Below are 27,753 nucleotides of genomic sequence, written 5' to 3' on the forward strand. Positions count from 1 at the left end.
CAGTAGAAGTCAACAGCAGTGTACTGTCTTACAAACACCAATACACCCCCATTAAATTAAATGAAACATCCAGCAGGTCTCTTCTGAGTACCAACTGAAAATATCAATGAGCCAAAACTCACTATGCATCTGCAAAAATCAGTTTAAAATACCTCAAAACAAACAACTTACTATAGATTCTGCTCTCTTCAAATTCATTTCAGAACTTTCAGCCTTCCTGTTGCTTTCAGCAGCTTCTGCTTTCTTCCAAACTTCTAGACGAAATCTTTCCATGATTTTGATCTCTTCTCTTAACTCTGTGTTCTCCTTTGTTAAGGTTTCTATCTGGTTTCTAAGGCGACCATGAGTAGACGACCATTTTGCTTCTCTTCGCTTTAAGTCTTCCTGCAAATCTGCAAGCTGCTGTTTTAAAGCCTTAGAAAAATATTTATCAATTGTTTGTAGGAGGATACAAACCAGTCATTTTCTGCTGTATTAAAACAGACTAGAGAAAATAGTAATCTTTTATTAGCAGTGACAGCACAGAAGACAGTGACCCAAAACTAGTAAAATCTTCTGTGTGTGAAGGGCAGGAAGTGTGTTTTCTTTCCTAAAATCAGGAGCTACTTTGTATTAATAACTTACCTGATCTCTCTCCCAATCAGGCAGCGAGCTTCATCCCTACTCAGGCCCCTTTACACTAGATAAAAGGTCCAGAGCAGTGTAAAGGAGCCATAAAAGCCTTCCCTTGTCAGAACAGGGGATTAGCCTGGTACAGGAACTGGAGTGCTTCAGAGGAGTCCTTCACAAACCTGGCCTCAGGGGCATACTGAGGATGGGGCTGCAGCACACAGCACTACAGAGGTTCTGGGCAGCCTGCAATATTTTAGACAGGTCCCTCCCCCAGGACTGCCTAGTTCTATGGGTGGCCTCTCCAGCCTCCAGAGCAGCCCAAGATAGGGAGGGTGCAAAGGAGGCTTAAAAGACAATTTACCTCACCTTCTCCCTGGGCTGTAAGTTCTGTGCGCAGTGTAACACAGAATCTCACCCTAGCTCCTAGGGAAGGAAAAGGACTTTTTCTTCGTAGTGTTCAAGATTGTATTCTTGTCTTTTTCTTTTAATTAAGAAAAAGCAAGCTAAGTTTCCCCATCTGTAAAATAAGGATAACGATATCGCCTTTGTAAAGCACTTTGAGATCTACTGATGAAAAATGCTACATAATAACTAGGTATCATTATTATACAGAGATGTCTAGCTAGATGGTTTGACAAGAGTCATGCTGCCATGTAGATTATATTTGGTTTCACATTTCAAGCCAAAAAATTAAAAAATGAATATTATATATAAATATGCATAGAAAAAGTCCATTGGGCATGATGGGCCAGGAAGCACAATCATGTATAGTTACAAACTTAATACCAAATAAAAGGATTTTTAGGGCAGTCTGAAAAACAAGAACAAATTTTCTATTCCTCTTTCCCTCCCCAAACAAGCTCACAGGAAATCAGGAATTAAGTAATTTGAATTAAATAACTGTCACCTTTTATTTTGATCACTTTGAATTATCCATTATTATTTGGTTAACTCAATCTAATCACTAACTTTAGTAAGATATTAAAAAAGAAATCCAAAATCCTAAAAGCTAGAGGGAAAGATACCAAGATTACAATAAACTGCATTATTCAGACATTTTTAGCAACACGAATGTGCTATGCACCCTAGTAGTGACTAACAAGTCTTATCTTGTTCTAAGCAATAGGATTAAACATGATGGAAATGAGAAGACATGTTTATGCATCAGACACATTATAATCAACATCTATTATGAGATAAAACTGTGCTTGGCACGCAACAATTATGGACAGAACGATGCTTGATACAGGTTCAATTTTGCATTCAATTCACTACAGCGAATGAATTTGTTTGCAACATACTTATTACAGTAATATTTTGTAACTTGATTTAGTTTATTGGTCTGATGTCATGTTCTTTGTTAGTGCCATTCTGCACCTTTTTTGGTATGGGAGTCTGACAGAAAGACAACAGTTTTTTAGTAGAAACTGTTTTTGTTTTGCTTTGTATTTTAAAGCAAAACGATACTTATGTGAAGCCTGTGATTTTCAATGTGGGAATACTGATGGATCCCAGTCATCTTGGTCTAGTTTTATTTATATATATATTTTCCTTCCTATCAAACCCCTTCAAATTAACAGGATCTACGAATTCCAAATTGCACAACTGTGAAAAGCTGAAGTTTTACTGTGAAGATCAGAACAATCTTTATATTTTTCTTACCTGAATTTCATCACGCTCCTTTTTATCTGGCATCGCTCTAGCTGCTGTGGAATATTTTTCAAAAACTTTACGGTCTTTTTGCAGTTTTCTCATTTCTTCTTTTTTAATTTCTTCTATCCGAGCCAATTCTTTTGTTTTCTGCTGTTCAAAGTCGGCTATTTCTCTCCTGAAATTACACAAGGTAGCTTATTGTTCTGGAATAGAACAACTTCAAGTTTGGAGTATTTATATTTTTTGTGTGTTGTTTTTTAAAGGAGAAAATTAAAATTTAGAATTTTACTCCTCGGTAACTGAAAATAGTAGTATCTCCTGTTCCCAGAAAGACTTTCCAATGTAAATAAATTACACATACTATATATTTAGTTAGAAGGGTCTCCTCACTGCCACTGCTGAAGTCTTAAGAATCATCTCTTCGCAATTCCCACTAACAAGAATCCGCTCCATATTTACTGTTGCTTTGACTGACAACTGGACAGAACCTCTTTTCAGAGGCTGCAAATAACATTCCTTAATTGGCAAAAGGGATCGCTATTGTCTAATATAAGTCATTCCCTCTCCTTCCTCCATCCCTAACTCTACCCCGTTTCCAGCCTACGTGTGCCCAGGAAGGTTTTTCCAGGAACAAACATCTGATCAAAAATACAGCATCATAGTCACACTTTAGCAAGACACCAGGTAAAAGCATCAAGCTCTGGAAAACTGATCTTATTCTATTTTTTTTTTTAAAAAAAGATTGAGTCATTTAAAACAATCTATAAAGTATATGGGAAAAAAAAAATCTCCCAACCATATGAGCTTTCATACTGAACAAGTTGGGTATAGCTTTTTTAAATCATGTTTTGATCCATTTTCTAGAGTAGCAACTTGAGTGATTAATTATACAGTTTATTTACTGCATGTTGTACATTTAAACTACCTATAGTGTCAAACTTTTTTTTACCTATCTATACTATTATATTCTAAGAGATGCCAATTACTTACCTGTATACTAAATATATCACGGGTGGCCAAACTGTGGCTCACCAGCCATAGCCAACTCTTTTACAGTTAAATTGCGGCTTGCAGAGCCCCTCCATTCTCAACCTACCAGACTGGGGGCAGGTGGAGCTCAGGGCCTCTGCCCAGTGGGAAGGGAGCCTAGGGGCTTCAGCCCAGCAGGAGGCACCTGCCAGGGCTCAGGCCCCACTCTTCCTGAAGCCCCAAGCACTGACAGGCACCACCCGTGGGGCTGAAGCCCAGAACCTCACCACCCTGCCGCAGCGTGGAAGCAGGTGCACCCAGCACTCAGACTTCTGAAGATCATCAGAGGACCAGTAAGTTTGGCCACCCCTGAAATAGATCTCTGTAATATTTACTACTATCCAATACTAGTGTGCTTACCTGCAGATTTGCTCATTTGCCTATCTATAAAATAGCTCTAACTAAACAGTTAAGGAAATGTATTTACTAAGGAAATAAAATAAACTGAAATACTCCCATTGAAAAATTACCTGAGATTTTCTAAGGAGCTCTCTCGTTCTTCACGGAGTTTTGTTAGAGATGCATTTTCAGCTCTGAATCTTTCAATTTCTGTTTCCAATTCAACAAGCTTCTCTCTTAGTACCCGGGATCGAACAATGTCTCCTATCAAGGAACAGGCATACCCAAGTTAAGAGACATTCATACAGAGTGTTGAAGTATACACTAAATTGTCAGATATAAGTGATTTCATCAGTTGATCTTACTCTGAGGCACAAATAACTAGTCTCCAAATAATACAGTAGGTGATAAATAAGTCAGTCCTTGTCAAAGCAATCTGTGCTTCTTGTTCAACCATCTCAGGTTTTGAATGTATTTGTTGCACAGGCACAACAGGGTTTGCAAGGACTACAAATTTAAATCTGAATTAGTCTTCAAAATAGAGTAATTATCATTGAAGTTATGATCAGGGTTCATACAGGAGGCGGAGGGGAGGTGGTCAGGCTCTTCAAAGCTGTGCCCACAAAATAAACTCTGCCCATGCAGGTCAGCAAAATAAGACCAACTTCAAAGTTTATTATGCAGATGTTCAAAGTATGATTGTTCATACTCTCGTTTCGGTGAGCCTGGCTCAACCTCAGTAGGTATATCTACCCAGCAAAGAGCAGAAAGCCCTCAGCCTGGATTGACAGACTTGGGCATGATCTAGATCTTTTTTTTCCCCCCCCCTTTTCTTTTATTTTTTTAAACTTCCAATCAAGAAGACTCTAACAGAGCCCATGGGTGTTTTCGACCTTTACATCTACAAAGCTCACAGCAGCAAGACTCGCAGCCTGGATCAACAGACTTAAGCATGCAGGGCTCATACCAGTACTCTAAAAAATATCAGTGTAGACAGCTCTTCGAAGTAGCAGCTCAGGCTCTGAAGCCAAGGGAGGAGGGGGTAGGCTTCAGAAATGGTATGAGGCCTGCAAGCTTAAGTCTGTTGATCCAGGCTGCGAGTCTTGCTGCTGTGAGCTTTGTAGATGTAAAGGTCGAAAACACCCATGGGCTCTGTTAGGCTCTTCTTGATTGGAAGTTTAAAAAAAAAAAAAAAAAAAAGAAAGGTATCTGGTATCTCCCAACCACTTTCTACTTGGGGCACTGAAGTGAAATGGTGCTCAAAGTTTCTTGTGGAGATCTATGATCCCCCATCTCCTTTCTTACATGAGGAATGAAACAGTTAATATTGATGTTTAAATCTTTGTCAGTGAGCATCTGAATAAACCCATTCCTGAAATTAATGCGGCAGTTCTCTCTGCATTGATTACACACTGACATTTTTTTAAATTTTCTTCTCAACCATAACACTAGAGGCTTTAATTAAAAAAATCAAGCAAGTACATTCTCGATAACAAGACAAAGTTGAATCCATACCCTGTTTATGGTATAAAATTATTTTGCCAGATATTAAATGATCAGCAATGTGCTTTTTGTATTTTAGTACCTATCTTGATCAATTTTGCTAAGTATTTTTCCAGTAAGGGTTTATTAGAATTGCTGAATTTATTCCAATAGTTAAGAGAAGGCAGATGTGGATACAGATTGACAACAATGGGGGGGAAAAGTCTCTCACTTCTAAGACTTTTCAGCCAAGCATTAAGCGTTACATTTGACAACGTAACACAGTTGTTTCTAAATCATCTACATACACAGATGTAGTCCATCCTCCCAGCTGAGTCCATCCTCCCAGCCCCAATAGCCTAGGAAACCGAACATCCCAGGATATGAACTCTTAACACAGAGGCTGCAGTGCATTTTACAACCACTAAACCATTAACAAAGTCCAGGTCTGCAAAAAAAACCAAAACCAAAACCGACAATAATAAACAACCTTCCCTCACATATTTTGCATTAGATCAATCAGCTTGTGTACTTAAAAAAAAGTAAAGGATGATGAAAAACTAACAAAGGAAATGTAGCTACAATCCCAAAGATTGACTCTCTAGTAGGAAGAAGAATTGTGCTCTGAAGATTGTTAGGAAGCGGCCAATGGGGGCTGCGGGGGCAGTGCCTGCAGGTGAAGGCAGCGCACACAGCTGCCTGGCCACGCCTCGACCTAGCAGCTGAGCAAGGAGGATTTTGCCACTTCCAGGGAACCCCCAGGTAAGCGCCGCCCAGGGCCTGCCTCATCCCACTCCGTGCCCACTCTGCCCCCTCCCATCACCCAAATTCTGCTGCTGCTACTGGGGGGAGGGGGAGAGGAGGGGAGCAGGGGTCCTGGAATGCACGCCACTGCCCGTCCCCCTCCCCAGCACCAGCAGGGGTCCCCCTGCCAACGGGGGTCCTGAGCCATGCACTGCCACCTGTCCCCCTCCCCAGCACCCAGGCCATCCTTCCCCAGCACCTGCGGCCCCCCTGGGCAGCCCCCACCAAGTGTTAGTCACAAGTATTTTTAGGAAAAGTCACGGTCAGGTCACAGGCCGTGAATTTTTGTTTACCTGACCTGTCTGTGACTTTTACTAAAAATACCCAAGACTAAAATGTAGCCTTAATTATGAATTAGGTAGAGCTGGTTGAAAATTTTTTTACAAATCGGAGTTTTGTCAGACAACACAAGTTCGTTGAACCCAAAATGTCTCGTGAAACCAGGTCAGATTCAACAAACTTTTGTCAAGTCACTAGTAGGGTTCTGATGGAACCCAGTTCCCACGGTCCACAGCTTAAGAGCAGCCCTGTCACACCAGGGCTTCAAGCCTCCCTATTGTGGAGCCAGGAAGCTCAAAGAACTGGGACCCTGGAAACCCTGGGTTTAGGGCTTCCAGGATCCATGGCTCCAGGACAACCCCATCATCTGGATGGACATCCCTGGGCCAGAGACCCCAACGATTCCAGACTCTCAGACCAGCAGACTCTCTGTGCAGCCTGATTCCCAAGTGGCCAGCCCTGGGAGATGCAGACCCTGGAAGTCCCAGAACTGACTGACTACTGAGGTTATTAGCAGTCATGAAAATGAAAAGAGTGTCAAATTTCAGTCAGCAGCTTCCAGACCCAGGGAGCATATTTTGTTTCAGAAATACCAAGTGTTGGTGTTCCCCCAAAAATTCAGGATTTCCAGTTCACAAGAAATTTTGATAAATTTGGTTCTATTCTGATTTGGAACAAAACCAAAATTTCAAAGTAGCAAAATTTCTTTCAAACCAGAAATCTCAAATTTCAGCCCACTCTAGAACTAAGTTCTAAGGGCCTGATTCTTCCCTTACTTACACTATTTTGACAACTATAGTTTTAGATTTCACTGACATTATTCATAATTTGCACTAGTATAAAAGAGTGGAGAATCAGACTCTAAAAATTGATATTTGGTACGAATCCCTTTCAGTAATTTCAATTAATAAAATCTATAAATAAAGTGATCTGAGCATCTAGTTAAAATTTTTTGAAATCATGTCACTGGCCACTTAAACATTTTTTCTAATGCAATTGCAAGAGCCCTGCATGGATACAAAATTTGTATCCGCATCCAAGCCATAAAAACGAGTCGCGGATATCCAAAGATTTGCATGCTCTAGCTATTGCTCTGTGCTGAACGGTTGCAATAATCAGCAACAGTTTCTGACAGCACCCACTAAATTCACATGACTGATAATTAACAGAAACTGCAAGTCAACACCAGTAATTTTTTCATTCTTCTCCATTATTTTGATTGCATGTTTTAAGAACACCTAGTGCTCAATCTACAGTGAAGTCTGTGTGTATATATTATTCTCTTACCTCCTGGTTCTTCTTGTCCCACATTTGATTTGGTTTCATGCCTTGCATGACAGCCTGGCTTCTGTTTAGGTTTCAGTGAAGGAAAGAGTTTCATCATGAGGTCTGATGTGGGAGGTGCACTTGCATCACCATCTGTCACACTCTGTTTGGGCAAATCATCTCCCTTCTTTATTGAAGCGACCTTCCTCTTTATTGTTTTATCTGGGGCAGCCATTTCACTTTTATTGTAATAGTCAGTTTGTGGAGGTACTTTAATGGTATCATTTTGGGGTACTTCATGCTGAATCTCATTTTCTTCAAGGTCAGTCCATGTTCTTTCATCATCAAACTCAACCTTATTCCTATTTGTACATGAAACACTTCTTTGAGATTCAGACACTTTGCTATTACTCTGATTTGGTAGCACATTGGATTCATCACTACTATAATCTTTGTCTGATAAGTCAAGATCAACATCCCTACTTTTGCTTTCTTTGCTGAGGTCTTTGACAGGTCCTGTGCAATCACAGAATGCTGGATTATCTTCTCTGATGCTCAAAATGAACTTTTTAGCATCTTCATTTGAACGTTTTACGGTAGTCTCAAGTTCCTCCTCAGACTCTGTAGTAATGACACTGCTTCCATCATCCTTATCTTCATTTACATTCCATTCAGTACTTTTGAAAGTTGGAGATGCCACAGTGGAAGAAGTCTGAAATATTTTACTATCTGTTTTATTGAATTGGTCCCTTAGTCTAATAGATGCCCTCAAATCCAAGATTGTATGTGTTACTGCCCTGTCATTTTTATTTCCTTGTAAGATAATTTCTGCTTTTTTATTTTTATTTATAATATCTAGTGCATTCATCTGCTGTGGCATTGCTTTGACAGGGGTAGAAGACATTCTACGGCCTTTTGAAATTTGCTGATCTCGATCCAAGAACCTTTGTACAAATGAGGAATTACTCGAGAAAGATACTTCATCAGCAGCCTGTTCTAGAAACAAAAATTCATCTAATTCTATGTTCTCTTTTTCCTTTTCTTTTTCCCAGTTTTCCAACTTATTTTGGAAAGAAAGTTCAAAAGAATGTTCTGAATCTTTTACAGGGTAACTTGTAGAACATTTGGAAAGAGAAAAAGTTTTGGTAAACTCTGTGGACAGCTGAGGCTTTTCTGTATCTGAAAATTTGTCAGTAGGCCTGGCAAAATCCATTATGTTTTCCTTATTTTCAAATTTGCTGTTGATTTCTGATCTGAAAGAATCTTTGAACTGCCCATCAAGATTCTTCTCAGTCTGCAGTCTCGCTGTTGGTGGCGATATAGTTTTTCCATTATGATTCTTGAGTACTATGGCCTTCTGAACAGGGAAGACAGAATCATTTATTATTTTAGCAGCTCGGTTACATTTTTTAGACTGCACAGCAAAATTCTCAGAAACCTGTTCCTTGCTTAAAGGTGCAGTTTTCCGCTGTATTTGTGGTCTGTCCGCTTTAACAACGTTTCTGTCCTCCAAAGTAGTTTGTTGAGTCATCAGTTTGCTTTCTTTATACTTAGTTACTTTAGATTTGGCATTAGTGAACCTAGTTAAGCCTTCTCCCCGTTTCAGAAAGGGTCGTTTTGTCTGTAGTTTCTGAAAGGTTGACCTTCCTACTTCCTTTAAATAAAATAAAATAAAAAAAAATCAAAGGACAACATTAAAACTTCCATTGTAGTATGGATAAGTATATTTACAGACTTATCTAAGTAAGGCTTACTAATATGTAAAGTTACACAGTACCTGTCCCACTATAGTTTTAAGGAAGGTCAGAATCTTAAAAATAGAATAATTGTTTTTAAGAACTTGAATATTGCATATATAAAGTTGTAAGCTCTTCAGGGCAGGGATCTGTCTTCTCACATGTTTGTAAAGTTTCTAGTACGTTTTGGGAAGGTATATAAATAACTGTAGTATTTATAATAATTAACCTCTTGCTCCTCTTTTTGCTTCAGGCGCCGGTCTTCTAATCGTATCTGTTCTTCAAGGAATTCTTCAAACGTCTGTTTCCTCTCCTGAATCCCAGCTTTAATAGGCCTAGTATAATTTTTTTTAAAATTACAAACTGCAATGTTAAAGTTAAATCTTTGTTTGACAATGCAATTAAAAATATAATTTATCATACAACATATGAAAATTATATAAGCAGGTAAGGAATTAAGAAGTTCTTCAGTCATTTAGGTATCCAATGGCAAAGCTAAGGCTATTTAATTTGAAGAATATGCTAGATTACCAGTGACTCTCAAAGACAAGCACAATAATATTACAGTAGAACCTCAGAGTTACGGACACCTCGGGAATGGAGGTTCTTAACTCCGAATAAAATGCAGCTCTGGCTCCAGCAGTTCACACTCCGGGCCAGTTTCCAGAGGCAGCTTCCTTGCAGGCAGTTTCTTTACCAGGCAAGCTTGTCCCCATCCTGACTGGGATTGGGAGGGGAGGTGGTGGTGACGAAAACAGCACATCCACCTGCCGGGACAGGGTAAGGTGGTGAAAAGAGCCCCCCCCGCCGGCCACAGGAGGGGGTGAAAACAGCACCCACAGCTTATAAGGAAGCAGCGCAGACCCCAGTGCTGCTTGTGCTCCAGCTGCCTTGGGTTTGCAATGGAGGCTCACAGCTTTGCCTGCGAATCTCAGTATCTTCACTTCCTAGCAGTAGGTGGGTGCCCTGTATGTGGGGGTAGGGGTGGGGACAGGAAGCCCAGATGTCTCTACCTTTAAGAAGCAATACAGGCACAGTACAATATTTGCTTCTTTTTTTGGGGTCTCTGCTGCTGCCTAATTGGTTACTTCTGGTTTCACATGATGTTAGATTGACCGATCAGTCCGTAACTCTGGTGTTCGTATCTTTGAGGTTCTACTGTATTTTATCACATTTGTTTTAAGTAACCATGAAAGGCACATGTGACGCATGACTAGAAAGGGTTAATGTCAAGGTTCCTCCCCCACTCTGAACTCTAGGGTACAGATGTGGGGACCTGCATGAAAAACCTCCTAAGCTTATCTTTACCAGCTTAGGTCAAAACTTCCCCAAGGTACAAAATATTCCCCCCGTTGTCCTTGGACTAGCCGCTACCACCACCAAACTAATACTGGTTACTGGGGAAGAGCTGTTTGGACGCGTCCTTCCCCCCAAAATACTTCCCAAAACCCTGCACCCCACTTCCTGGACAAGGTTTGGTAAAAAGCCTCACCAATTTGCCTAGGTGACTACAGACCCAGACCCTTGGATCTTAAGAACTATGAACAATCCTCCCAACACTTGCACCCCCCCCCTTTCCTGGGAAATGTTGGATAAAAAGCCTCACCAATTTGCATAGGTGACCACAGACCCAAACCCTTGGATCTGAGAACAATGAAAAAGCATTCAGTTTTTTACAAGAAGACTTTTAATAGAAAATAGAAGTAAATAGAAATAAAGAAATCCCCCCTGTAAAATCAGGATGGTAGATATCTTACAGGGTAATTAGATTAAAAAACATAGAGAACCCCTCTAGGCAAAACCTTAAGTTACAAAAAAGATACACAGACAGAAATAGTTATTCTATTCAGCACAATTCTTTTCTCAGCCATTTAAAGAAATCATAATCTAACACATACGTAGCTAGATTACTTACTAAAAGTTCTAAGACTCCATTCCTGGTCTATCCCTGGCCAAGACCCAGCATACAGACTGACCCAGACCCTTTGTTTCTCTCCCTCCTCCCAGCTTTTGAAAGTATCTTGTCTCCTCATTGGTCATTTTGGTCAGGTGCCAGCGAGGTTACCTTTAGCTTCTTAACCCTTTACAGGTGAGAGGAGCTTTCCCTTGGCCAGGAGGGATTTCAAAGGGGTTTACCCTTCCCTTTATATTTATGACAGTTAAATATCCTGCAAAATAAATAATCCACAGAAGAAATGTGGGGAGATAATATTTGTGGTTTTGTGTATTTATATATGTATGAGTAGGGTGGACAATGTAATCAACAGTCCCTGTCTCTGCTGTATTCTGATAATTCAGCAGTCAAAAGAACATCCTATCATGTAAATGAATTGTAAACATGGGCTATCTCACTATTCATCTCTCTTTGAAATGTACTGTGAATGGTGGAGGAACAAGCAAATGACTTATGTTAATTCGTATAGCTAAGTATCAGTGATGGACCTCCTTCAAAGTCATCCTAATTACCTTTTGTTCCCTGAGGAATTCCAACTTGTCAAAAGACATGAAACTGTATAAAAGATCCTTGGGTCCTGATTCTGTCATCTCAGATCTGCTTAGACTTCATCAGGGGACGTCTGAGTCACAAGACTGAGGTCCCAGTTATGCTGATATGCTCTGAATATGAGATTTGGACATTGGACTGTGACCTATGAACTGAATTCTAAAGGAACTCTTTCCAACTACACCATCTCTGCTGTGAATCTGAACCTCAATGAATTGAACTCATGTCTGTGGATGAATGGATGGATGGATATTTTAACAATACTCTTTTGTTTTTTAATAAATTTTAGTTTAGTTAATAAGAATTGGCTATAGCATGTATTTGGGTAAGATCTGAAACGTTTATTAACCTGGGAGGTAATGTGTCTGATCCTTTGGGATTGGTAGAACCTTTTTTTTTATATGATGAAATAAGATTTACAGAAATTTTCATCATATTTGATGTGGGTACCTGGAATAAGGCCTGAGGATGGATCACTTTTAAGGGAACTGTGTTGTTTGGACTTCTAACCAGTGAGGTAATAAAGAAACTGTTTTATGCTGTCTTGGTAAATCTAGGTATTGGAATATCCACCAGCTTTATGGGTATTGTCTGCCCCATTCTTTGCCATTCACCCTAATTGAGTGACCTCAGCTGGCTCCCCACTAGGGCCCCGGTCACAGCACGTCTAAATCTTGCTGCTTCTTCTTACAATGGATGTCAAAGACCTGATCCTTCCACTATGTCAATCTCTTATCCAGGCTCTGGTCACGTTCCAAATGCCTACACTGCCCTGAACACCCATGGCTGGCCCATGTCAGCTGACTCAGACTCATGGACCTCAGGCCACAGGGCTATAAAATTGCAGTGTAGATGTCCAAGAGCAGAGAGTGGTCCCAGACCCGGGAGACAACCTGAGCCCAGACATCTACACTGAAATTTTATAACCCTGCAAGCCACAGTCAACTGACATGGGCCAACTGCAGGTGTTTTATTGCAGTGTAGACATACCCCTTGTGTCTTGACTTCTCCAATTTTGCACTGAGTGCCTTCAAAATGCTACTGTTAAGGTCATCTTCCTAGCCTGTCACTCTGAATACATCACCCCTCCTCTTTCACTGCATCAAACACAGACTTCCTGTCCATGCTTTCAAAGACATGCACAATTTAGCCCTGTTCTATTTAACCCCATGTTCATTTTGGTTTTGCTTCATCAGTAATGCCAGTCTTTACCACCCATTAGTCCATTTTACTCCCCAAACACCTTCATTCTTTCTCCCCTGCACCCACACACAAGAGAATGACTCCTTCTCAAAATGTATAAAGTCATCACCTTATCCTCTTCCACATCTCTCCTTCAGACTCACCTCTGCCATGATGCTTACAGAAAAAGGCCATCTGATAATGGCTATGCCAGAGAAAGTTGTGATTACTGCTACTGGATTGGCTTATTACAACTATAGTTGTGCACAGTAAAGCTATGCCAAAACATGATTTTGGTTTACCATTACCTTATCCCTAGACTCATTTATTTCATCCACCTGTTATGCCACACCATAAGAATTTAGGGGCAGGGACTTCTTTTGCCATATCTCTGTATAATGCCTATCAGAATGGGGGCCCACTTGGTTGGAGCTTCTAGATACTACTCGAATACAAATATTAAATTTTAAACCACTTTCAATCAATCAGGTCTTAGAACTTGGTCAAAAAAGATTGGATAAAACTATTATATATAAGCTTATATTTACCTTTCCTCTATGTTAGCTGCTTGTAAGCATTTTCTTCCATTGGGACTTCCAGACAAATCTACATTTCTTGAACATAAATGATCAGCATCACTGTCTTCACCTCCAACAGAGTTTTCCATCTTTTGTTTTGGACACCAAGTGCTTTCTCCTATGAAATCATGGATATTTTTCTTTTTTTCCTACAAGTTTTCAGCTTGTATTTAAAAACCAGGAACAACACTCAGAGGTGATTCACAGATTACGAAGTCAAAAGGGACTATTGTTATTTAGTCTGACCTGGGTAACACAAAGCCATGAGACTTCCCTCAATTAATTCCTTTTTGAACTAGAGTTTCTCTTTTAGAACATCCAATCTTGAATTAAAAATTTCCAGTGTTGGAGAATCCACCTCAACTCTTGATAGTTGTTCCAATGGATACTTAGGGTCATTTAAAAATGTGTACTTATTTCCATTCTGAATATGTCTAGCTTCAACTTCTAGTCATTGGATTCTGTTATATCTTTGTCTACCAGGTTGAAAAATCATCTATTATCAAATTTTTATTCTCCACTTCTAGACTATGATCAAGTCTAACTTCCTCTGCATCGCGCTAGAGGCTCATGTTCAGTTCATTATCCACTGTGATCGCAATACTCCAATAGTAGAGTCAATTATTTCCAGGATAGAGTCCCCCATCCTGTAAGTACAACCTGCATACTGTGTTCCCAGATGTATGACTTTATATTTGATGGTACTGAAATGCATACTGATGCTTGCACACAACTTGTCAAGTGATCTAAGCATTGTGTATCAGGGACCTGTCCTCTTCATTATTTACCATTTCCCCCAATTTTGTGTCATCTGCAAACTTTATCTGTAATAATTTAATGTTGTCTTTCAGCTCATTGACAAAAATGTTAAAAAGCACGAGGCCACACGATATAAAGGACCTGATCTTGCTGCCATTGAAATGAATGGCAAAACTCCCATTGGACTTCAATAAGGGTAGAATTAGGCCCATTGGCTGACAAATATATAGTCTATTGACAGGGAACTAGGATTCAATTACCATCAAGTGAACAAATAGTTAAAAGAAAACTAAACGTTTACAGTAGCCTAGGAAGATACTAAGATCAGTAACTATGAAAAGACTCCAGCTTATCTAGAAAATTGGGTCTTTCAATAAATTTAACTAACCAGTAGTATTTTTGTGGTCTTTGTTCTTCCAATCGCTTTACATTTTCAGAGATGCATCTAGACGAGGGGTTCTCAAACTTCATTGCACCATTACCCCCTTCTGACAAAAAAGAAATTACTACATGATCCCAGGAGGTGGGACCGAAGCCTGAGCCTGTCCAACCCCTGTCATCCAGGGGGGGAGTGGGGGTGGGAGGCTTGCCAGGCAGGGAGCCTGTAATCTCAGCCCCACTGCCCAAGGCTGAAGCTCTCAGGCTTCAGCCCCAGACACTGGGGTTTTGGGTTCAGTCCCTGGCACGAGCAAGTCTAAGCCAGTCCTGGCAACCCCATTAAAACGGGCTCACGACCAACAGTTTGAGAACTGCTGATCTAGACACTGTTTCTCACTGATAGAATCTGAAGATAAACTGCTCTTCAAAGATCAGATGAATTCCTTGTCGTTTAACTTTTGCAGTAATTCACTCTTGTGTATGTGAAAAAACAAAAGAAAAATCATCCAGGATAGAGCACTATCTCCACTGAGATTCTGGTACACAGGTGGTGGCAAGTAAGGCAGTGTTTAAACTAGCTGGATGTCAACATCATTGACTCAGATCTTCTGACTTTCGAGCATAGTCTCGAAGGGGGAGCGGAAAAAATGCATTATGCTTTGTATTTCCATTACAATATCGTTGTCTCTGCGAGGAGGAGACAGCAGTTCCAGAATTGGATTGGTCACATGTTCCTAGGGATAGGGGTCCAGGTACTTTTACACACATCTGGCCATTCTGTAGCCAAAGGTTTTTTTTCCTTCCCCTCCAGATGAAGCCTAAGGGTATTTCTGTGGGGTGGGGAAGAGTGAAAAAAGGGACTTAGGGTCAACAGTGATGAAGCAGGTTTTCTGAGACAGCTGAACAGAGAGAAGAGAAAGGGAAATGTTTTGGGGGGAAAGTTTAAGATTCACATTTTTTAATTTTGTTTTTATGTTGTCAAGCTTTCACTATTTTTCTTTCTTTTCTATTTAGACTAAGTTCTCCAAAGCAAGGGCCCTACCATGCTACGTGTTTGTACGGCACCAAACACAACAAGAACCCAGTCCTGGTTGAGGTGTTTGGATGCTACTGTAATATGAATGTTGAGTAGTAGTTTTTAAAATGAACAGGAGTACTTGTGGCACCTTAGAGACTAACAAATTAATTAGAGCATAAGATTTCGTGAGCTACAGCTCACTTCATCGGATGCATAGAATGGAACATATAGTAAGATATATATATATACACACACACACACACAGAGATAAGTTGGAAGTTACCATACAAACTGTGAGAGGCTAATTAGTTAAGATGAGCTATTATCAGCAGGAGATAGAAAAAAAAAAAAAACTTGTCACAATTGTATGGTAACTTCCAATTGATCTGTGTGTATGTATATATATATATATATATATATATATATATATATATATATATATATCTTACTATATGTTCCATTCTATGCAGCCGATGAAGTGAGCTGTAGCTCACAAAAGCTTATGCGCTAATAAATTTGTTAGTCTCTAAGGTGCTACAAGTACTCCTGTTCTTTTTGCAGATACAGACTAACACGGCTGCTACTCTGAAACCAGTTTTTAAAATGTTATTTTAAATAATGCAGTGTTTACCTGGGGACTAATCCAGTAGTTTTGTGATAGTGTGTGAAAACAGTACTCAACATTTTAAGTAGAATATTAAAATTAAAGTGTTCAATTTCCTTAAGGTATACTGTATACTTTACTTCTCCACTTACCAGAAAGTCCTTGATGGCCAGATACCATGATAAGTAGTTTCTTTTGCTCTTCCATAAGCCTTTGAAGTTGTTCCATCTGTTGCTTCTTCAACTGTTCTTGTTTCTGCTGTTGTATTTCTTTTAGCTTTATCAAGCATAAAAATTAAGTGTGTTTGAAGTCAATAGTTTTCTTAGAATCTACATGAGATTAACTAGCATGAAATACTTGTTATATTTCTTGCCTGAAGATGCTTTATTATAACAAGTGGCATTTGAACAGGATGTAAACAAGCTATGTTAAAACTAAGCCCTTCACTCACTAATGGTACATTTTAAAACAAATTATACTGAAGTTATTTCCATCAGTGCCCAATTCTTTAATAGTTCCACTAGCCTTTAAATGGACCAACTTGTAAATTATATAGAAAACCCCACCTTGAAGACTTTTTTTGTAAAATTCTTTTGAAAAATATCAAGATTCGGCTAATACTTAACGTTTGTACTAGTACCTTTTTATTAATACTTGAAATATCTAATGAAAATGAAATCCTTATCATAGGAATTCATCCTGTTGCTCATTTCTTATTTGAAGTCATAATATAACATGTGACATCTCAGTTAGTTACAGAGGAAAAGGCTTTGATCTGACAGAGCAAATGAAAAACAAGAAGCACTAAAGACCATTTAGAGTCATAATGCCCCAGTGAGGTAGGGAAGTTTTATACTGATTAAAGTACAGAGGTATTAAGTGACAACCATGGGCCACTAACTGCCACCCTTACATAATAGCGCCTTATTCCACAGGAAATCCCATTGAAAACAAAGAGATTACTTGCAAAAGTAAAATACTACTCAAACATGAACAGAGGTGACAAGTTGAGAACAGATTCCAGGTCCTGACTCCAACTCTTGTATTCTTACCACTAAATTGTACTTCCTCCAAAAGTGTTCTATCCTCATGCTGGTGTCTTTGTTAAACAAACAGGAAAGTAACCACCTCCAAAACATATCACAACACACACACCATTTAGAAAATAATTTCTAAATAGAACATCAATGCTTGTAAAGAGGCACAAGGTGCTCTTTAAACCATCAACAATTCCTCTTTAAATATCAACATAAAATAACGTATAGTCTTTGCACCTCATCATTATTCCATATTAGTGATGTATTCATTTACTTATTCATATGTAAAATACTTTTGAAAAAACACAGTTTTTAGGGTGAGTTGTGACATTTTGATCTGGAGTGTCTCATTTTATTTTCAATGTTATCAAAGAGGGCTTTGTTTTCATAATAATCTGACTCCAATACTTTATCTACCTAACCCAAATTAAACAAGAATTATAATCAAATGGCAATTCAAGTAGCTTCCAGAAGCTGCATATTCCTTTATTCCTCATTCATCTTTAGTGCAGAAGTATTGCAATTATTGTACAAAAAAAAAATTTAATAGCACTTCGAAAACATGAAGTCTACTCAAGACTCAAAAGATTCATCTTCTGTTTACAAATTTTATCTTGATTACCCACGTCTGGTTTTATAATCTTTTCCCTCATCTAAATTTAACTTAAAAAATAAGCTGTTAGTGTATGTCCAAACATAAAGCTGTGCACCCAGTATGTGATCACATGTAGTGATGTACTCAGCTGTCCAGTTCAATCCTATGGTCCCTGATCCTGCCATGTCATCTAAATGAGTGCAGCCCTATGCCCACACAGAGGCAGAGTATGTCATTTCCTCCCCAGATACAAAACTACTCAAATGGAGAGAGATTTTTAAAGCCAAATATATTGGCATAGAAATTTTCTAAGGACTAACAGAATATTTTGCTACAGAAGAAATGGATAACAAAACTGAAATTCCTCACTGTGTCTCTTTAGCTTTCAGATTTCCAACTACACTTTAACATAACATTTTAGTACTACAGGTTTTAAAAACTGCATTGTTTTCTCTCAACTTCAGTGGAACAGATGATGGAACATTCTAAAACAGCTGAACAAATAAATACTCTAACTTAAAGCAACTCACTTTCAGAATGGGACCAGGGTTCGGCCCTTAATATTGAGTATTATGAAGAAGAGAGAGCTAGATTAATGATTTACTGTGATTTGGAATTCACTCTTTAAACTAGCGTTGTTCTGAAAGCAAAAGCAATACCTCTTGCCATGTTAAGGTAGCTGCAGTCACTTTGCAGTTAACAGAAGATGTAATTATAGACTATAACAAGAAATCCTAATGAATGCATGTCAAGGGAAAAAAATGTTTTGTTTACCTGTTCAAGCTTTTGTAGAAGTGGATCACTGTAATCTGCTTCATTCTGATCATCCACCTCATCACATACAGTGTCAGTTTTAGGGGCTTTCCACAGAGCTGGAGCATCTTTAAGTGTTAAGATGGGTTTTTTCTTGACCAAATGAAAAGCTGCAACTGGAAAAGTTGTTTCAGTTGTATTTAACTGAAGTCCACCTGGGCTGCCAGACTCCAAGATTTGTTCTTCATGCATGGAGTCTTCACTTATAGAAATGCAGTTTGAAACATGCAGCATTTTAACTGGGTGACTTATAATGTTTACAGTTCCAGATGACTGTTATCTCTCTATTTGTTTTCCAAACATGGAAACTAAGATTTAGTATGTCTCTGGAACAGGAAGTATTGGACATCCAGTGTATGATAAAATTTTGTTCACTATTTAAATCTGCAGCAGTGACCATCTGGAAAAATGAATTTCAATTTAATCTGTTATGCAAGCAGCAGTACAACTGGCAAAGTAATATCGGTTTGGTTGTCAACTTTAAAAAAAAAAAAAAAGGTATTTCCAGGTATTGAAAGTTACACGTGAAAAAGGATAAAAAAAAAGCTCTTAAATGTACCTACAAATAATACATAAAATTGCTTACAATCCACTCAACATATTTATAAAACTGAATCCTTGTGTATTGTTCCTAATACACTAGAACCCACTTAAACAACTACTTGCTGAGGAATACACATTATATAAAGCAAAACAAACAATGACACCTTTAAATTTAGTATCCATTGCAATCAAGTAAATGAATAACATTCTAAACATGCCAAAAGATACAGCATATATAAACAGTGAATCAAGTAACATATTTAGAGTGATGGAGCCCTGAGATTTTTAAATAGGGTCCCCAAAAGTGGGAAGAGAAAAAAATTACTGAGGAGATGCCAAGACGACGCATTTGGCATTTATTTTAAGGCTGCGTTTAAAGTCTCTCTATCTAGATGTGGTGAATTTTACTGTGTTTCACTGAAAGTTATACACTTAAAACCTTGCTCATTTTTTGAAAACCCTTCATTCAGAGGGTCCTAGTTTGTGTCTGCTCTTGTTCAGGGTACAACATATTCTTAAGCCTAAACCCTGTTAAAGCTTCTGAATTGCAAACTGTTACAACAACGGAAAAAGACAGGGACGGGCGAGTTCCCACTCGGGCACTCATATTACAACCCCGGGGGGCGACAGGGTTCCCCAGACTACACACGTCAAGCCCTGACAATTCCGGCCAGGGAGTTTTCCAATGGTTCTAAAGCACACAAAGCAAAAGTCCTGTTTTCATGAGAAGTCGATGCTTTTAAAAACTGTCTTTAGATGAACGTACGAAGGAGACCGTCTCCCTCTTGACAGAGAAGGCTTGGCAGGTGGGACATCACATCAGTTTTGAAGCGAGTGGGCAGCAAGCCTGGCAACATTCCCCTCATGCACTCAACAGTGCAGCTGCGGGGAGGGCAGAACAAACTACAGCGGCATTCGCCCTTATCACCCGCAGCATCTCCCCCACCCCAGCGCCTGCACACGGGCCGACGTGCCTCACGCCCTGACACAACCACTGGGTGCGAGGGACTCACCACGGCACGACTGTTACAAGCGACGGACACCCCGCCACGGGGCCCAACGCCTGCCCTGTCCCAAATGGTGAGCGTACCTCACCATCACCCGCCGTGAATAGTGGGGGGGGGGCACAACAGCCTCCCCCCACCAAGAACCTCACCCCTCCCTCAACACCTGTGGGGGAGGGGGCGCGAAAGCAGCCCCTCCCAGGAGGGGACCGCCACAGCTGCTGCCCCCGCCCAACAGCTCACCCCCAGCCCTGCGCACCCAGGCAGTTACTCCGCGCGACCCCCATCCAGGCACCCGCTGAGCCGAGCGCGGCCTCGGCCCGGCTTCCTCATGCCCTACACACCGACAACCCCTCGGCCCAGCGCCCCCCGCCAGCTCCCTTTACAGACCTGCCGCCATCGTGCCGCCTCCCAGCGCCACAGGCTGGACGATGCCGGGCCCGGGGTATTGTGGGAGTTGTAGTCCCAACTCGACGACTTCCTCTCCGGGCTGGGAGGGAGGCTTCGGCGTTCGAACTACAGCTCCCGAGAGCCTCGGCCAGCAGCCGGGACGTTATTGGGCTTCAATGGTAAATCTCGAGCACCCCCCCGCCCCTTCCCCAGCCTGTGGCAGTTAGAGGGCGTGACTGAATCATGAGTCACCTCCTCCTCCGCACATTGCTCCTGCCGCCCCCGGCTCTGGCTGAGGGAGCTCCCTCCCCACCCCACCGGGCGACCCCTCCCCGCCTCCCGGGTTGGGGGAGTGACTATGAGCTACGTTGAGCCTCAGGCTTTTAGGGGCCGAGGGTTTCTCAGGACAGCCTACAACATCTCAGGACTGCTGGCCAGCCACAGTCGGGGTGCTGCAGGTGCCAGCGCCAGCAGCTCTGCAGTCTTGTAAAATAATCATAAACTGAGGCATGGGCCTGCCAGGGTGATCTAGGAGGCGTTAGAGTCGTGTTGGGTGAATGTGGGTGCATGTTATTTGCCTAGGGTGTGCGCGTGTTTGTTTAATAACAGTCTTTTGGTGTTAGTTGAACAGGGGAGGGGGAAGGGCAGGAGTAAACAAAAGGGGAAGTGTTGAGCTTTGTAAGTTTCCCATTTTAGGCAGGTCTGCGAACACTTTTGGTCTCCAGGTAACAAAGGTTTCAGAGTAACAGCCGTGTTAGTCTGTATTTGCAAAAAGAAAAGGAGAACTTGTGGCACCTTAGAGACTAACCAATTTATGTGAGCATGAGCTTTCGTGAGGTACAGCTCACTTCATTGGATGCATACTGTGGAAAGTGTAGAAGATCTTTTTATACACACAAAGCATGAAAAAATACCCCACCCCACTCTCCTGCTGGTAATAGCTTATCTAAAGTGATCACTCTCCTTACAATGTGTATGATAATCAAGTTGGGCCATTTCCAGCACAAATCCAGGTTTTCTCACACACACACACTGTGTGTATAAAAAGATCTTCTACACTTTCCATAGTATGCATCCGATGAACTGAGCTGTACCTCATGAAAGCTTATGCTCAAATAAATTGGTTAGTCTCTAAGGTGCCACAAGTACTCCTTTTCTTTTTGCAGGTAACAAAGGCGTTAGGTGACCAGCCCTCAGTTCCAGCAGCAGGTGACTCATCATTGTACACCCAGCAACCAGTGGTACATAACAGGCTGGGACTTGTCTCCACACCTTTGTATGAGGGGAGAGAGTGGAACAATGGGCTCCGGTTTGCACGAACTAAATGCAGCTCTTTAATTCCTTGCTAGTTGCCAGTATTGGTCGTAACCTCAGTATCTCTTAATTTCTTCCAGGTTTCAGAGTAGTAGCTGTGTTAGTCTGTATTTGCAAAAAGAAAAGGAGTACTTGTGGCACCTTAGAGACTAACCAATTTATTTGAGCATAAGCTTTCGTGAGCTACAGCTCACATCATCGGATGCATTCAGTGGAAAATACAGTGGGGAGATTTATATACATAGAGAACATGAAACAATTTCTTCCATATATCCTCCAAGTGTGGTTCCCTCCAGTCTAAACAGAGGTGAAGCATAGGCAGACAGGGTCACATGGTGCCACAGGGCCCCTCCCTGTGGAACAGCTGAGCCAGGCCTGCTTGGGGCAGGGAGTGGGAGAGGCAGAAGGGGAGGAACACTGGGAGCTGCTGCTGCTGCTTCAACTCTGGGGGGAAGAGACAGAGGAACATCTGGGAGCTTCACAGAAGGGCTGCTGCTTTCCAGAACGGGAAGGGCTCTCGGAAGAGTGGGGGGCTTGACTCCAGCTGTTTGGGGGTTGTAGACCCCCCACACACACACTGTCAGCAAGGCACCTGTCCATAAACCTTTCTTTATCCTTCGTTTGCAGTCTGTCTACATCTTTTCTAAATGACTGTTCCCCATACTGCATACACTGTACCACTGATGGTGTAGTTAGCACTGTGTAAAAGGCAAGAACTTCCACATTTACCTTATATCCTTTTTTGAAACTACTGAATTTTGGGATTCTCTATTATAAAGTTTTAAATAAATTATTGTAGTGATTTGCCTTCAGTATTTGTTTATAATGAAAACCCTGTGGGCCTGCCAAGATTTCTCTTTGACTTCTCATCTATGCTAAAAACAAAACAAACCCCATTGCTAACAATGGCTCCAATCTTGCATTTTCATCTCAATGTCCTCATGAAATCCCATTGAGGTTAATAGGGTTCTGCGGAGGCCCACTAGCATGGATTTAGATTGCAGCAGGATTATAGCCAATGATTGTCGGCAACAGATTCCTCTTTGCTTCCACCCTCACATGTCCCCTCATTTGCCTCATCTGGTATTGAAAACAGTTTAATACCTTTGCATAACAGTATTGGGGAAAGCTGCCTTGTCTAGCAAACAAATCCTTTTCAACTTCAGTTGACAGGTGATTGGTGTCAGGCTCATTGCTGACAACCATTGTCATCAATGAGTTACTTGCATAGTGTGGATGGACCCTTATTGTGAAGCTTTGCAGCTCCAAAAAATGGAGGCAAACCCTTCATTAAAATTCGTCAAAGAGCACAAGCTAAATTCAGATCCTATATCAGGTAAAAATACCTGGTCAGATTAGACTGATTTTGGAAATCTGTGTGTGGAAGTAAAATGCAAACCCTTTTGTGTTAATCCTTAATAGCAAACTGATCCCTAAATAAAGGTGCCTGATTGGAATAGGACATAGTTGGCTGATGAGTGACACTATTATGCTTTTATTATATTTATAAAACTAATACAACAAACATGTATTTGGGTCACTAGCCAGGGGGAGGATTTTGCTGTCTGTATTGAAGTCTCTCCTTATGGGGATGGGTGGAGAAGAGTCTGTCATAGACGCAGAAAGAGAGAGTAAAATCATCTCCACCCATCAACAAAGCGAAAGAAACAGCGGCGGAAAACCCAGCCCGGCAGCTCCAGTATTGTAGCGTCCACTCTGTATTCTCCAGATGGATGAAACAGGGGCGGGCTGGATTCAGTTTCCTAATCCCTAAAAGATGCCCCAGAATTCACTTGCATTGTCAATATCGCCGTCTACGTGCATTTCCGGTGCGGCTCCTGCTGCCCAGTCGGAGAACCTGTTTCTTGTTCAATTCGGTTGATCGTCTGCTTCGCAGTCAGTGCTGTCTTTTGTGCCGTTTGGACAGGCCTTTCCCTTTAGTACCATTGGAACAGGAGAACATTCCACCCCCTCCAGTCATTACGCGCAGCCTCTGTCACACATCTTTGCAGATACCGGAAGATCCCTCTGGGTAGGAAGCTCGCTCCCAGCAAGTGAGTTTATCCAGTTTGTCTCACTCTGTAACACTAGATTTTAGTCTAGGGGTGGACTCGGGTGCTTCTTTACATCTATAGACGTGTGTTTCTTATTTAGGTTGCAGACGAATAAGGGGGAAGATGAGGGAGAGTGAAATCTTTCCTCCCCTTGGATTTGCACTTCCTCCTCTGTTTACTGGGTGATTCAGATGTTAACTGTATTTGCAGGCCTCATCTCTTTAAGAAACTTCTCTCTTTTCTAGTTGAGCAGTAAGTACTTTGACAGAGAAAGTGTAATATGGAATGCCCTTTTTGGTGCTTTCTTGGGAATTATTGCCATCTGTTTGGGTTGTTTCTTGAATTGCGGGATCAGATCTGGGTGTGTTGGCTAGATAGACATTTGTAATTATTTTCATTTACTTTAAACTCTAGAAATAATCTCATTGCTCTGGCTGCACAAATATGGTACATTATTTTTCTAAATGTCAGTATGACATCAAACTTTAAAAGGGGGTTGCGGGCCACAGTCTGTTCTAGAGATTATATTGAGAAAATCCTTTTTTTGGCAACTGTACAAGGGGGATTTGAGATGGACTGTGGAAACTGCAGTCAAATCCAGTTTAGGTTCAGTCTAAGGTTTGGGTCTGACAGTGCTGAAATTATATGACTATTCACATCAAAGGGACCAAAATGGCAAGAGCTCTATTGATCTGGTAAGATTTTCACCACTTCAGATAGTCTCAGAAGATTTCCATTGTTCCACTCATTCCAACTGCTTCAACAAATGGGCAGTGTTTAACTACGCAATACTGATTCATCACCGAGCGCAGTCCATCCTGTGCAGTGAATGAGGCAGAAATAGTGTGGGAAAAGTCGCATGTGATCATAATGTATACACACAAAGAAGCTCAATTAAGGTTGCTTGATTTGGGCATTTCCTAACTTCTGAGAGCTTGACTTTGCAAACATATTGTTCTTTTAATGTAGTATTTTTGTGTGTAATGTGACAAAGTGGGAATTTTTCATAATATTTTGTGTGAATATCATGTGGATTTCACTTTCCCCTATGTCAGGGGTGGCCAACCTGTGGCTCTGGAGTAGGGTGACCAGATGTCCTGGTTTTATAGGGGCAGTCCCGATATTTGGGGCTTTGTCTTATATAGGTGCCAATTGCCCCACACCCCCTGTCCCGATTTTTACCCTTGCTATCTGGTCACCCTACTCCGGAGTCACATGCAGGTCTTCAGAAGTTAATATGTGGCTCCTTGTATAGACACCGACTCCAGGGCTGGAGCTATATGCGCCAACTTTCCAATGTGCTCACTGCTTGCGGATCACTGATTGGATGCAGATACACATTTTGTATCCCCGCAGGGCTCTAGGAATTTGCATGTACTGTAATGATGTTCTGTCAGTAAGAGACAGAGTCATTTTGGCCTTGTCTAAGATAAGAAAATAGCCCACTGCTAATAACAGATGTGAGCAGCAGGTGCAGCTAAACTGATTCGGAACATGATTTATCTGCAAGTCTAGACCAGGCCAGACACTGTTCAGCAGCATTTCAGAAACTATGGTTAAAACCAGTTCAGAGTGGCCTTGTTGATGGAACTGAAAAGAGTATAAATAACAGTGCAATCTTTTTCAATGTCCCTAGTGTAGACAAGACTGTAATGTTTGGTGATAGGTCACTTGGGTGGGGTATGGTATGCAAGGAAATTCTGGAAGTTTTGTGAATTAAAACATTGTTTGTTTGTTTTTTAATAGGATGACTGTGGGAATCTTTGCAAACTGTGTGTTCTTTCTTAAAATGAAACATTTACCCATTCAGGAGAAGAATAGACTGAGAACATGCATTAAAGAAAATGGTGGAATAATTTATTTTGTGCTAAATCATGAGGTATATTTCACTTTTTTTCCCCCTAATGAACATGGAAGAAGGTTAACTTTTGCCTCTGGCAGAAAAATCACAAATGATGCAGATAGAGTGAGTGAGAGTGCTTTCATGTATGAAGTTTTAATATAAATAGTTCTATTTATCAGTGCAGTTGTAATGTATCTATCACTGTAATCTCTAGGTGACACATAAAAATTAAGAGAAATATCCTTTCTTGTCCACAAAAGGACCACATGTTCCATCTTTACTTTGTTTTACTGTGTCATTTTTGATGGTAGTCTTTTTCCAGGAGAAAAATTACCAGGCCATTATTCTTCTCCTCATCACCAAGGGAAGGCATCACACAAAATGACAAGTCTTGCATTAGGTCTTGTATTTTTGTTTGGATTAGTGTAGAATCATAAAAGCGTAGGACTGGAAGGGACCTCGAGAGGTCATCTAGTTCAGTCCCCTGCACACAAGGCAGGACTCTGTAATAACTAGACCATTCCTGACAGGTGTTTGTGTAAACTGTTCTTAAAAATCTCCAATGACGGAGATTTCACAACCTCCTTAGGCAATTTGTTCCAGTCCTTAACTACCCTGACAGGAAGTTTTTCCTAATGTCCAACCTAAACCTCCCTTGCTGCAATTTAAGTCCATTGCTTCTTGTCCTATCCTCAGAGGTTAACAAGAATAATTTTTCACCCTCCTCATTGTAACAACGTTTATTGTACTTAGAATCATAGAATATCAGGGTTGGAAGGGACCTCAGGAGGTCATCCAATCCAACCCCCTGCTCAAAGCAGGACCAATCCCCAACTAAATCATCCCAGCCAGGGCTTTGTCAAGCCTGACTTAAAAACTTCTAAGGAAGGAGATTCCACCACCTCCCTAGGTAACGCATTCCAGTGTTTCACCACCCTCCTAGTGAAAAAGTTTTTCCTAATATCCAACCTAAACCTCCCCCACTGCAACTTGAGACCATTACTCCTCATTCCGTCATCTGCTACCACTGAGAACAGTCTAGATACATCCTCTTTAGAACCCTCTTTCAGGTAGTTGAAAGCAGCTATCAAATCCCCCCTCATTCTTCTCTTCCGCAGACTAAATAATCCCAGTTCCCTCAGCCTCTCCTCATAACTCATGTGTTCCAGTCCCCTAACAATTTTTGTTGCCCTCTGCTGGACATTTTCAATTTTTCCAAATCCTTCTTGTAGTGTGGGGCGCAAAACTGGACACAGTACTCCAGATGAGGCCTCACCAATGTCGAATAGAGGGGAACGATCATGTCCCTCGATCTGCTGGCAATACCCCTACTTATACATCCCAAAATGCCATTGGCCTTCTTGGCAACAAGGGCACACTGTTGACTCATATCCAGCTTCTTGTCCACTGTAACCCATATGTCCTTTTCTGCAGAACTGCTGCCTAGCCATTCGGTCCCTAGTCTGTAGTGGTGCATGGGATTCTTCCGTCCTAAGTGCAGGACTCTGCATTTGTCCTTGCTGAACCTCATCAGATTTCTTTTGGCCCAATCCTCTAATTTGTCTATCCCTACCCTCCAGAGTATCTACCGCTTCTCCCAGTTTAGTGTCATCTGCAAACTTGCTGAGGGTGCAATCCACACCATCCTCAAGATCATTTAATGAAGATATTGAACAAAACCAGCCCCAGGACCGACCTCTGGGGCACTCCACTTGATACCGGCTGCCAACTAGACATGCCATTGATCACTACCCATTGAGCCCGACAATCTAGCAAGCTTTCTATCCATCTTATAATCCATTCATCCAGCTCAGACTTCTTTAACTTACTGTCAAGAATACTGTGGGAGACCGTGTCAAAAGCTTTGCTAAAGTCAAGGAACAACACGTCCACTGCTTTCCCCTCATCCACAGAGCCAGTTATCTCGTCACAGAAGGC

General features: G+C 41.0%; 2 protein-coding genes across 12 annotated transcripts in view; one reads left to right on the forward strand and one right to left on the reverse strand.

Annotated features, from left to right (window-relative positions):
* The window catches only part of CPAP (centrosome assembly and centriole elongation protein), a 28,906-nt gene extending 8,253 nt beyond the window's left edge, over nt 1-20,653 (reverse strand). For 3 of the 5 annotated variants that reach the window (XR_013345016.1, XR_013345017.1, XR_013345019.1), the window contains exons 1-8: nt 18,629-19,041; nt 16,375-16,498; nt 13,434-13,581; nt 9,430-9,535; nt 7,486-9,118; nt 3,765-3,897; nt 2,275-2,440; nt 172-414 (exon numbers count right to left, since the gene is read on the reverse strand). Coding sequence is in view for 2 of the 5 variants with exons in the window: in XM_077809022.1 (XP_077665148.1) it covers nt 172-414; nt 2,275-2,440; nt 3,765-3,897; nt 7,486-9,118; nt 9,430-9,535; nt 13,434-13,581; nt 16,375-16,498; nt 18,629-18,901 (2,826 nt within the window). In the remaining 3 variants the exon portion in view is untranslated. Of the gene's footprint in view, nt 1-171; nt 415-2,274; nt 2,441-3,764; nt 3,898-7,485; nt 9,119-9,429; nt 9,536-13,433; nt 13,582-16,374; nt 16,499-18,628; nt 19,042-20,604 lie in introns of those variants that run through there. The other 2 variants (XM_077809030.1, XM_077809022.1) reach the window with 2 other exon arrangements.
* Nucleotides 20,654-23,714: 3,061 nt separating this feature from the next.
* The window catches only part of PARP4 (poly(ADP-ribose) polymerase family member 4), a 120,773-nt gene continuing 116,734 nt past the window's right edge, over nt 23,715-27,753 (forward strand). For 5 of the 7 annotated variants that reach the window (XM_077809051.1, XM_077809090.1, XM_077809098.1 and 2 more), the window contains exons 1-2: nt 23,715-23,972; nt 25,719-25,851. In XM_077809051.1, the coding sequence (XP_077665177.1) occupies nt 25,720-25,851 (132 nt within the window). In that variant the 5' untranslated portion in view covers nt 23,715-23,972; nt 25,719. Of the gene's footprint in view, nt 23,973-24,072; nt 24,225-25,718; nt 25,852-27,753 lie in introns of those variants that run through there. The other 2 variants (XM_077809075.1, XM_077809060.1) reach the window with 2 other exon arrangements.

This window comes from Eretmochelys imbricata, chromosome 1 (assembly GCF_965152235.1).
Source record: "Eretmochelys imbricata isolate rEreImb1 chromosome 1, rEreImb1.hap1, whole genome shotgun sequence".
Lineage (NCBI taxonomy): Eukaryota > Metazoa > Chordata > Testudines > Cheloniidae > Eretmochelys > Eretmochelys imbricata.